Consider the following 12,195-nt stretch of genomic DNA (forward strand, 5'->3'; position numbering starts at 1 on the left):
CCAATGAGGAAACGCAGCACCATGCTGTCATGTGAGCTGGAGGGGGACTTCTGTCTTATAATGAAAGCCCAGACCTTGAGTCACTTTCACAGAGAGATTTATCGAGAATGCTAACAGCACAGGATACAGTACTTCCCAACAAAAGGTGCAAACGCGTCACTTAGAAAGGCATGCTGAGTATTCTTTGCTTTCACATGTATTAAAAAACTTACAAAAATAAAATAAAACTGCGTGCTGCCCATCTTTTCCAATAGTAAAAGAACCTTATGAAAAAATCACTTGATTTTTACAACAAAAGACACAAACGGACATTTTTATGTAAATTTATAAGGCAAACTCTTTATATAATAAATAGGTTACAGGGATTCAGTGGGGGGGGGGTGTTTTTGAAACGTATACAGGTACATTCAGACAGGTTTACTGAAATGGTACAAATTTCCTTAATAAATTGCCTTTTGTTTTTAAATATATCAGTGCTTTCAGTCATTTGGCTATACACAAAGAACCTTTTTTCTGAACACTACAAAAAAGCAATCAATAATTTTTGTTTTTAAAACGACCTACTTATTTTCTAAAGTAATTGTCCCAAAACACAAAAACTGAAGGTGAATACGATACAGGGCTTTTAGAGACATCTCCAGCTAAGTGTGTCCCGGCCTCTCCCTGTGCCCCAAGTGCACCTCTCCCAACCTCAGACAGGTTTCCAGGCTGGAGCCAGCTCCCTTCTGCACAGGGTGGCCTGTGTTACTGGCAATGCTGTCCATAGCTCTCGGCCTCTGGGCTGGCACAGGGGAGCATGACTTCAACTCAGGAGGGGGCAGACACCCTGCCTAGCTCTTCCAGATGCTGCACCCGGCATGCAACGGTCACTACAGTCAGCACTCTCCGCCTCTCAGAGGAGGGAGGGGCTGTCAGGTGTTTTGGGAGCCCAAAACCATGCCTAATGAGGGTAATGGCTTTTCTAAGGAGATGTTTTTGCCATGGAATGGGAAGGGGTTTTCTCACATCTAAGTTTTGCTGGCGATCGGGTGACAGCCGAGAGAGTGCAAGCCCCCTCCATGGTCATTTTATTGCCCTGGGAAGGGGAGGGTGCGGAATAGAGATGTCACAGTGTTGAGCCCTGGAGGATGGGGTGGGATGTGACGGAAGTGTCTTAAACAGTAATGCCCATGGGGCACACCTTGGAGAGAGAATGCCCACCACCTGGCCTGTCCAGGAAGAGCTGCATCTGCCAACATTAGCCTGACCTGTGCCCACAGCAGAGCGTCCCAGCCTCCTGCTTGGGTGGGCCCAGCCCCATTCTCCCCAGCTCTTCAGCTCTGCGCACACACATCCCCTCCTGGCTCCCCTCAAGGAAACATCAATCTTGCCTTTCCTTAAAAGCACGGGATGGTGGTAATAATCTCGGGGGGAGGGGAAGCAAAACAAGAATCCACTGGGCGGAACAAAACCTGGTTTTGCAGTGACTTGGAAAGTGGCAACACATCAGCTATTCGGCTTGCTGGCTTGGAGTGGGACTCCTGGGCTCCACTGCTTTGGGTGGCTTCTGGCTGATCTGGGCAGGGGTCATCTGTTCAGCTCTCCCCTCTCATCTCAGTCACCATCCCCCTCCCTCCGAATGCTTTTGTTTGTAAAGAAAAAGTGTCTAGAAATATTTGTCTCTGGAACAATTACTTTAAACATAGTTACAATACAGACTTCAGTTCAAACACAGAAGAGATTTACTTAGCAAAATTCCTTTCACCCACCAAAAATTACACAAATATAAGCCTCAACACCACAGTTAAGAGGACCAGTAGAGAGAACCTCATGTTTGGAACACAAAAGGAGAAATAAAAACCAAACCAAACCCAAACAGAAAAACCCCAGAAAGACAAGTAAAGGGCAAAGAAGGAAGGGGAAGGAGAGCAAACACAGCACACGTTACAGTGTCCAGATACACGGGAGCCCAGCATGGGCAAGGGCTCGGCACACATTGAGTAACAGTCCTGGTGATATTTGGTCATATATTCATTGACTACTGACTCTGGAGCGGCTGTTATTGATTGAAGCAGTGACAAATCAAACGGAAAGGAGGCCGTGGTAGCAAGGGAAGGAGCAGGCTTCAAGTTCTGCAAGCCTTTTGCACTCCACTGTCCAGCTCCCCAGAAACACTGAACCGGGTGGGCCCCGCTCCATCCGGGCAGGGCTAGAGGTCACTGGGTGAGGCTAACTCGGGCGTCGATTTCATGTCAGTCAGAAAACACGCACGTGGACGCACGCAGACACCCACCTGTTCACGGCCAAACATCAGCGGCAACGGCCTCCTCGCCTCCTCTGCCCCTATCCCAGGCTGGATGGGAAAGAGCATCATGACCCACTGCTAACACTGAACACACGCCGGAGCTGGCCCCGGATGTGGGCCCAGAGGCTGCCCCAGCCCTGGTCCTCCGAGGGGCTCGCGGGTAGCCCGGCCACTGAAAGGGCCTATGGCTGTTTTTCTTTTGGATTCAGGCCTCAGAAGAAGCAATGACAGCAGGGAGGGAAGCTTTTGGCCCTGGTGATTATAATGCTCTCTGCTTTGGAAGAACAAGTTTCTGGATTTTTTTGGTGTTTCTAATTATTAAAAAAAGATGATCAAAAAGAACTGTTACAGCTAAACTCTCTAGCAGATATTGCTCATTAAGAATTACAAAAGCAAATGCAATTACTCGTAGGATGGGGGAGAAGAAAGGGACATTTCTGGAGTCTTCACTACTTCCTGGAGGGGACCCCTTGGACTGACGCACATGATTCTGGGGTCCCTGGCGTTCTACCTGGTGCAGCTCACAGGTTCCGAGACAGGCCAGGCCTCCCGTCTCCGCTCCAGCCCCCAGGCTCGACAGAGTGGGAAGGATGAAACACACTCGGACCCTACTGGCAGGGAGGCCTGCGAGGCTGACTCCACATGGGCTCACCCTGACCAGGTCACGGGAAGGGGACTGGGGGAGTCAGGCCACCCCAGTGGACTCCAGCTCCCAGAGGTGGAAGGCGACCAGGCTGTGCCGACTACGTTCCGGACTTCAGCAGGTCAAGGGAGCGCTCCTGCACCCAGAACCTTGGGACCTCTTTCACAAGCACGGGAGAAACAAGAGTGCAAAACCTGGGTGCTGCCTGGAGCCTCCTTCACCTGGCACAGGAAAGCCCTTGAAAGAAGCGAGGAAAAGACCACGAATCTGCTTGGACAGAAGAAGTGACCAGCAGACAGATTTGTCGTTTTTTTTTCTTTTTTTTCTTTTTTTATTTTCCCTTGTCCTATGCTATGGTTATCAGAAATATTGTAATTAAGCAACAGGTATAATTTTAACAGGTCTTTTTTGTGTGTGTGGAGCCACAAGCAAAATGAGTTTATAATTGTGCAATATACAGATATATATATAAAAATTCAACTGCTTTGTGTGTCTAGTCGGTGCGTTAAATAAAAGGGACAGAAAAACTAAAAGCAAAACTAAAAAGCAAAACAAAAGCCCAGGATAGAGGAGACAAAGCAGGCCTATGCGCACAGTCTATGCGTTACTGGATATAATCAGGGTCACCAGGAAGAACAGCTTTGCCACTTGACACACAAACACCGCAGGGAGAGGGGCTATCAGTGGGCAGGAGCCAAACCTCTTGGCCTTTTCACCTCATCTGCTCTCACTGCTGAGCAGGACCTGATTAAAGGTAGGACAGAATGGGGGTTTGGGGGCAAAGAGATTTCCAAATTCCCCAAATGTTCTTGAATTCAAAGGTAGGATTTCCTCCAGGGTCTGGGCTCTGCCTGTGCACAAGTCGGAGCCCGGAGCGGGAGCTGGGGGTTGTGCTCCCTCCTTGCACTGCCCTCACACCTGCTTCCTTCTGCCTCCTGACAGGGCAGGCAGGGGGCCTTGGGGAGGCAGTGAGAGGCCAGCTCAGAAGGCTCAGCTGATCCGAGGCGAGCAGAGCAGGAGTGGGCAAGGCAGGCTGCCCCTCAGGCAGAAGTGCCTTCCTAGTTCCCTGGGTGTTTTCCTGACACGTCAGCGCTGGGGCAGGCTCTGTCAAGATGAGAAGAGTGGGAAGTAGGGTGGTGCTGGGCCTTCCAGGTCACTGGTGAACGCTCCACCTTCCATACCACTCCCAAAAGACAGGTTCAGAAGCCATGTCCTCAGGTCGGCTACCTCCAGATTCCCCTTGCCTGCAATGCTCACCAGGCATCTCAGGCCAAGTGCTAAGTATTTTTAGATCAGCACTGTTGTAAAAGCTTGCTCTTATTCATTCAAAAACATCGAAATGTAATTTTCTGCCAAATGTTTTCTAGGTTTTCCTTCTAAATTGTTGAGAACTGACTTCAGTGTTCAGCTTTTCCCCTCTAATATGTAATTTTAGACCCTGGGGGAGGCAGTATCCTAGCGATTTATAACAAGTAGACTATGCCTTTTCTAAAGATTGATACAATATCTAAAAGAGAAAGACACCAAAATGGAGAGAATCAACAAATCCCGTCAGAGCAGAGAGAAGAGTAGGAAGACCCGGAGGGAGCAGGGCTCTGCCCCCCCACCGGGCAGGTCCTCCAGACCCACTCCATGGTAGGAACTCTAGAAACAGCTGACTCCCTGAAGTCTAGGACACAGGTCCTAGAATCTGCAGGTGTGAACTTGAAACAGGAATCCATTTGGGGCAATGACACAGGCTAAAAATGTATATGCCCAAAGGTCTTCTTAAAGAACTGGTACCTGTAACCTCCCCTGGCCCAGTCAGCCCAGAGAGCCTGACTGGAATGCTCTGGAAAAGGAGCTGTGGTTAGAGGGGGGACACAGAGTTCTGGCTGTCAGGCTCCACTTGGGCTAAACCAATTCCAGATGGTCCCGCGCAGGGGACTCCGCTCGTATCCCTCTGCTCCCTCCTGGGCTTGAGCCGCTTACTAAGTGATTTAAAATTCAGAGATTCTGTCAGCTAAAGAAACTCCTTTCTCCACCCAACTTGGCAGTTTGTGTCTGGTTATTACCCTCTTTCGCCATCACTGTCACAGCAATGAAAAGCTGGGCAGAGAAGCAGGTGACAATTTGGGGCTGCTCCCTGTCCCAGGTGCACTGTTCATGCTTCGGGCCTGGAATGATGCCACCCAACAGAAGATTGTCCGCACCCGCATTGGCGCTCACGAGTAGCAGCTTCCGCCATCCAGCGAGCTGAGAAGCTGGGGCCGTTGGCTAGTTTGGCACTGATGGATTGGGGGATGTGGCGTTTCTGGGTGTCCCCTGTGCCTTTTGATATGGGAATACAGCATCAACAGAAGGGAGCTGTGCTAGCGCCTGGCTGTGACCAAGTATCTCCAGCTCACTGAGCTGTCAAGGCCGGCGATCCCACTGGCTATGACAAGCCCACCACCAGGCAGGGCCGGGAGGGGTAGACCTGGGGGGAGCTCGACGACATACAGTATTGTCAGGAGAGGAGGTAGTAACTAACAACTGGAACAAGGGTGGGGGAGACTGTGGATGTGGCCTTAATGACCTAGCCCCATGGGTACTGGAAAGCTGTCGGTCAATTCTACTGTTCGCAAATTCACTGAAAGAGGCCCCCATCTTCATAATGTTCAAGTACAGACAAAATTGAAATTGAGGTCACACCCCAAAACTGGGCCGGACACAGCTGGTGACAATCCTGCAGCTTAAGGCTTTCCCTCCAACCTCCTGTCAACCTGACCCCAAGGCAGGGGCAGCATGAGAGCTGCAGGGCCCCTGCCTGCCAGGGCGATAAACCGCCAAGGCTGCCTGCTGAAAGGCGACTGACTCGTGATGCCTTTGGGAAAGAAGAGGGAATGAGGAAGAAAGGGGGAAACAGAGAGAAAACCCTAAGGAGCCTCAGGCCCCACTGGCAGCTCTGGAATAAACTGGAAGGGAAAGAGGCTGGGCAACTGCCTCTTTGAGGGAGCTGCAGGTGGGGCCCGAATGAAATAAAGTGACGCTTGAAATGCTGTGTTCCCAACCACAACTGCCCAATCGGCCCTGAATGAACTGTCATGGGTGACAGGGGGGCCTGGTGGGCCACGCACTCCTCTTACCAGGACCAGATGACGCCCAGGTGACGGGGAAGCAGCTCTGGACAATGATTCCAGAAGCCACATTACATTTGACTAAGTATAATACATAAAAACCCAACTGACCAAAATAAACATCTTCTCAGTGACAACCTGGTCGGATGCTGCGCTCTCGTGGATAAGTGTCCTTTGGTAGTGCCAGGAGTTCGAGGCCACTATGGGGGCAGGAGCCTTCTGTCCTTGGAGGAAGAGTTCTGGAGGACTCACCCTCTCTTCTGACCCCCCTTCCCTTCCTGGGGAAGAGTCAGAAGTGAAGCTGGGGGGGTCATCAGCAGAGCAGGTGGAAGGGATCAGGGATCAGGGATTGGGCTGATGGGAGTTTGGTTGCAGGACTTGCTTTTACAGCATAAGGAAATGGATACATATATGCTAGAAAGTCCAACTATGAGACTCTACAAACAGAACGGGGCAAACTCCCTCACTTCTAACCATTCCAGAAGAGACAAACACGGTTTTTTCTTAAGCTACTGATTGGAACTGTCAACTATGGTTCCTGATCACTAAAGACTGGCAAGGAAGTGCTAGACAGTTTCTATGATGTTTCACTCCTTCATGATTACACCATGGTAAGGAAGCCAGGGACAATAACTGAAATACACAAGACAACACACACTTGACAGTTCATGGCAGCAGCTCACATGGGACATGCCTGTGGGTGTTTCTGGAAGCATAAGACTGCTGTCTCATTTGCTACTTTGATAAGGTACTTCTCAGTTGGACAGATTTAGATATAAGAGACATCTCTGTAAACACAGAAAAGGATATACCAATATGATGAAGATATGCAGCTAGATAAGGACTTCCTGAACAGAGGTTAAAAAGATGGGATCCCAAATGAAAACTCATCAATTAAAAACCCACAGCAAGCCCATGCCTCTAAGCCCCTACACCACAGCTATGGACCAGATAGACAGTGAAATGTGTGGTGTTCTGGCCCCCTGTCTGCATCGAGCAAAAGCAAAACATTTCCATTCAAGAAGAACTCCGAGGGAAAAGGGGGAGCAGAGGAAGGGCTGGGGACCCAGGTACTGGTCCCAGCTCGGGTCTTGGGAGTTCTACATTGGTACCGCTACTGCCCTGCTGCACTACGCTAGACTCTGGACTTCTGAGTGAGGTCAAGGTCGGCTGGCATGGAGCCCCTGTTGGGCCACTCGATGACTGGCAGGCCACAGGAGGCCTCTGTGCTTTCCTCAACTACCAAATCAGGCCCAGCTCCTCCAGTCCACTTCTCTAGAGTAGAAGGGTGAAAAGGCTCGTTGTTCAGGGTGGGAAATGCCTTTTGCTTTTTCTTACCAGGGAAGAGGGGGCTACCTAGGAGAGCAAGACCTTGCTGCTCTCTTGCTCTTCACAGACAGGCCAGGTCGGACTCAGCAGAGCCCAAGGCCTCCTCAGGGCTCAAAACAGGGTGGGGCTGGTACTGGCAGCAGGAGGACAAAGGGCAGGCAGAGTTCTAGGGACTGGAGCCGACAAGTGTGGTTGGGCACCGCGGCTGCCTGGAAGAGAAGGGATGAACTAGGAAGGCGGAGGACGGAGGAAGGGAAAGAAGTGAAAGGATGAAATCAACAAAAGGCAGAAATGGAAGGGAGAAGAGAAACCAATCAGGAAGTCCTTATAAAATTGCAGCAAACACTTAGAGTTTCGGAGCTTCGTGGGAACCCTATGTGCTGAGCCCACTTTAAAACAAGCGCAGGTATATATACAAATCCAGGTAGTTCTCAACACTGTCACATCTGGTGGCTTGAGGGACTAAATGTCACCAATTCAAGCCAGTTTGCTCTCAGAGCATCTGTTTGTTTTGAAGTGGGAACATGAAGACTCAATAGTGCAAATAATTCTAAGCTGTCCCTAAAGGAGAATTGGAAAGTAACTGGAAGAACATTTTCTTCTCCTCCCCCTTTGCCCCCTCCCCTGTCCACTAAGTCACAGACTGCTCTGAGTGATTAGGAATCCCTCTCACCCCGCTGTGCTCTGCCCGGCCTGACCCCGGGCCAGCCTGCCTGCGCCTTGTCCTACTGCCTCCATGGCCTCTAGCGCCACCCGTTGGAGGACGTCCCTTGAGAATGGACCACGCCACCTCACCCTGGGCCATCCTCTCCTGTGGTTCAGGCCAGTCTACACCCAGTAGTTCAAGGGACTCCCCCCTCCTAGCCATGCCAGAGCTGGAGCAGACAGGTGCCACTTTCCTGTCCTGTGAAGCGTCCTTGCCAGTTTTGGATTGGGGCTGGTGTGGGGCCAGACTTGAGCCACCACGGGTGGGATCACACAGGCCATAGCCACTGGTCATATCCATCTTCTCTAAAGAATCCAACTGTCTCTCCTGCCTCACACCTCCCTGTCCCAACGTGGTTGGGAGTGGGGGAGGTGGGGGGAGCTGGGGGAGCTGTAGACGGGGCACTGATGGCACCGAAAACGGGAGTGTCCTCTCAACTGCTCTGTCGCTCTGTCTCTAACGACCACATGGGGGAAAGGTTTGGGCGGGAGGGGAGGTGCCTGGTCAACAGCTTGTCTGGTCAGTAGTATCTGCAGCAAGCCTTGTTGAAGGAGCCTAGTTTAGAAAAGTGCAAAGCTACTTCTGGCCCTGGTTAGGTCTTCAACCTGACTGTGCTTGTCGGTAAGAAAAACATCCCCAATGCTCCAACTACTCCCACCCTGAAGCCACGAAACTCTAAGTTTACTGAAAGAAAAAAAAATATTTTTTATTTCAGTTAATCGGGAAGCTTTGTCAGAGCCCTACCCATAAGGAGAAGAGACAACAGCTGCCTTTATTCTTGTTGGTTTGCTTTGCAATCCGCTCTGTGTAAAGTCAGCTAACTCTCTCGGTCACGGGCGTCCGGCTGTCCACAGGCTCCTCTCTGTTTGGCCTTGGCATGGAGGATGAAACAATGTCTTTGCGCTCTCCCTCCCCTCGGTGTTTGTACTTTTCTGCGGCCGTGGCGGCGGTGGCAACCGCGGGCTGAGTCTTAGCTGGCTCCTTGGGGCAGCCGTCGCTCTCCAGTGAGCCTCCTCTGGGCATCTTCTCCTCTTTGCAGACGCTGCTGCTCAAGTCCTGGGGCTCAGGGGGGCTGGTGGGGTCCTCGGAGCTCTCGGGCTCAGGTGGAGGTGGGGGCAGGGGTGGGAGCAGTGGCACGGGAGCCTTTGGGGACTCTGAGTGGTGGTGATGGTGGTGGTGCTCCTTCTTGGGGGGCGAGGAGGCGCTGCTGCTGCGCCCCTTGGGGCTGCTCTCCTTGCTTTTCCGCCCAGGGCTCTTACAGGTCTTCAGTCCTTTCCCGCTCTTCTCACCGAGGGTGGACACCAGCAGGGGCTTCACCACTTCCTTGACCTCGATGCTGACCGTCTCCCGGGTCTTGCGCTTCTTGATGGGAAGTACGGTCTCCTGCACAGATCGGATAGAAGACTCCTTCACGGCTTTCTTTTTGGCCTCGGCGGCAGCGGCTGCCACCACACTCCCCGGCTTTCGGCCCCGTTTCTTGGGAATGGCCTGAGGGTCGGCCTCAGCTTTTCGCTTCCTGCCGGGGCGTTTGATCACCATGACCTGGGTGGATGTGGTGGCCCCACCCCCCTCAGCCTTGCCCCCTGGCGAAGTTTGAAAAGGCATCTTGACAAGGAGCTTCCCAGGACTTTTCTCCAGGACCCTTTTCACCTGCACACCCTCTGACGTGGCCGCCTTGGGTCTCGTGGTGCCGCTCCCTTTGGGGCGTCCCCGGCCTCTGCCAGTTCCTGGAGCTTTGGGAGATTTGGGCTTCTTAGGTGGTTTCTGCTCTCGCCGGGAGGGGCTCCCTCTCCCAGTTACCGTGAAGTCAAAATCATTAGGGTCCAGGGATGTGTCGCCTACCTTTTCGAAGTACGCAATCAACTCCACTTTAGAGCGAAAGGCTTTTCCCTGGGGACTGTGGGGACAAACAGAAAGACACAAGGAACAATTAGAGGCTCTCCATAGCAATGTCACAGATAGGGCAGAGCGGATGGTGGTGACAACGCTCTGACAAACGTTACTATTGAACAAGAGTCACACTGCCTGGCTGCCCCTGAGGACCTGTCACCAAAGCCACTCACTCGTCTGCCTGCTGCTGACCCCCCAGGCCTCTCCAAAGTTCAGCAACCAAAGAGTCAGGCCTGGTACAGAAGGGTTGTCGGGCTGAGGCCCATTCTGCTGGTTGGCGCCTGGGCCTGAGTCACCATCTAGAACATTCCCAATTTTGAACTCAGGTACGGTGCTCAGTCTCTCCAGGAATCAGTTTCAACAAGATAATCCTTTGCTCACCCTTCTCATGGAATTAAATAAGGCTGTCTGCAAATGTCATTTGAAAACTGCTAACCTTTTTGGGATCATTTAAAAGGCAGAACTGAAACATGCTTCTTCACCCCTCTGAACCCCTGGCTCTGCAAGTTCCTCTGCTTCCGCAGCTATTCCATCCCCAGATAAGGACTTGAGGTGTGGAGAGGATAGAGGGCCTGCTACCTTGAGAACTTCCCACTCAGGGCAGCGACCTCTGTACACGGTCATTTCAAGCACACCTGGTCTCAGTGTTCATTGTTTATGTTCACCCCGCCCCCGCCCTGGGCACATACATTTTCCTGCTCCATGAGGGATCCTTGTCCCTGCCCTCCCTGCCCTGTAGAGATAGGAGTTGCTCTTACTTACTTGATCAAATACACATCATACTTCCCAGCAGAGCGGCCAGATTTCCTTTGCTTAAGCTTCCGTGTCCAGCCTTCAGGCAGGGTGGGGTCATCATACATGGGTCCCCGGTCACGGATGATGGAGCGCCGCTGTTTGGGGGAGGCAGAAGCTTCCGGCACAGCCGGGGCGGAGCCCGACCCTTCTGATGTCTCTGCTTTGCCTGCCTCTGCGGGCTCAGCAGAGTGGTGGGCTGATGGCTGCACGGGCTCATGCTTGCCCTCTTTCTCTTCTTTCTTATCTTTCTTCACCTTTTTAAACTTGAGGGGTTTGTCCTTGAGGCCCTGGAGGTCCTGGTCTTCTGACTTTTCTTCCCTGAAGTGTTAAACAAGTATGTAAGTACCACAGAGAACATGCCAGTCTGCAGAACAAGTGAGCAGAGGCAGGCTTGGACCCCCACCACATGCAAGGCCCCAGGCCATCATACACTCAGATCTTGATGTCCTTCCCCAGGACAACAGAGACTTGGGCCAAGCTGGGACCCAAATATTTCTTTAGGAATTTGGGCTGTGGGTGGTGCTGGCCGGTGTGCCTGACCTGCACTGTGGCCACCCACAAGTCTCCTAGCACTGCAGGAGAATCAGAGCCCTTTCCTCTGAGCGGAAACACTGCGGCTCCTGAGCATACCACCCCAGCATGAGTCGCACTTCAAGGGACTCTGGGCTCGATGGCTGACAAGAGGCCGTCGACTGCTGGAAAGGGAGCCAAATGGGGGAGGGGGTCTCCTTTGTGAAGTCCGGGGCTTGGGTGTCTTTTTGGTTTTCTAGAATGAATGCTCAATGAGGCACACAGTACAGTGTCATGGAAAGCACACACAGGTTTGGAGCCAGCCAACCTGCACTGAAATCCTTTGCCGCTTTCCAAACATGAACCCAGCAAATGACCTCAGCATTCTGTGCTTCAGTTTCCTTATCTTGACAACAGGTAACCCCATCTAGGCATCCTTACTGTGAGCATCACAGGAGAAAAGGCACAATGGCACTATATAAATATCAGCTAACTCAGGCCACAGGAAACTACCGCCTAGGGTCCTGGGGGTGATAAGACAAGTGGTCCCAGGTGGCGTGAGCCTCTAACACAACATGTTCCCTGATGAGGAATGGCCTCGGCCACAGCAGATGCGGAGGGAAGAGCAAGGAAAAAGGTGTGGTCCAGGCAGAGCCATACATCCCCTTCCTGCCGGTGCAGAAGAGCACCCTACCTATTCTAGTGTGGGAGGCTTCCCCATTCTTTTCTGGTGACCGAAGCAGCTCCTTCTCTACACATCACTTTGGCCTGGTGGGGTCTCGTCAGAAATGGCCACCGTGAGGCCCCATGCCCCAGCATCAGTATCTGGCCATGATGCTCTAGTACTCTGTCGAGTATGCCACCGTGAAACCTCCTAGGACTCCAGAGCCTCTGCAACAACAGGGGCAGCTTGGAAAGAAGCAGCAGCCACCTGCGAGTC

General features: G+C 52.1%; 1 protein-coding gene across 13 annotated transcripts in view; it reads right to left on the reverse strand.

The window, feature by feature from the left end:
* Positions 1 to 8,740: 8,740 nt before the first annotated feature.
* Positions 8,741 to 12,195, reverse strand: part of MECP2 (methyl-CpG binding protein 2) — a 66,804-nt gene continuing 63,349 nt past the window's right edge. For 7 of the 13 annotated variants that reach the window (XM_521333.9, XM_063804718.1, XM_063804719.1 and 4 more), the window contains 2 exons: positions 10,713 to 11,063; positions 8,741 to 9,957 (listed from right to left, as the gene is read on the reverse strand). In XM_521333.9, coding sequence (XP_521333.3) covers positions 8,874 to 9,957; positions 10,713 to 11,063 — 1,435 coding nt within the window. In that variant the 3' untranslated portion in view covers positions 8,741 to 8,873. Of the gene's footprint in view, positions 9,958 to 10,712; positions 11,064 to 11,949; positions 12,147 to 12,195 lie in introns of those variants that run through there. The other 6 variants (XM_063804726.1, XM_063804725.1, XM_063804729.1 and 3 more) reach the window with 2 other exon arrangements.

This window comes from Pan troglodytes, chromosome X (genome assembly GCF_028858775.2).
Source record: "Pan troglodytes isolate AG18354 chromosome X, NHGRI_mPanTro3-v2.0_pri, whole genome shotgun sequence".
Taxonomy (NCBI): domain Eukaryota; kingdom Metazoa; phylum Chordata; class Mammalia; order Primates; family Hominidae; genus Pan; species Pan troglodytes.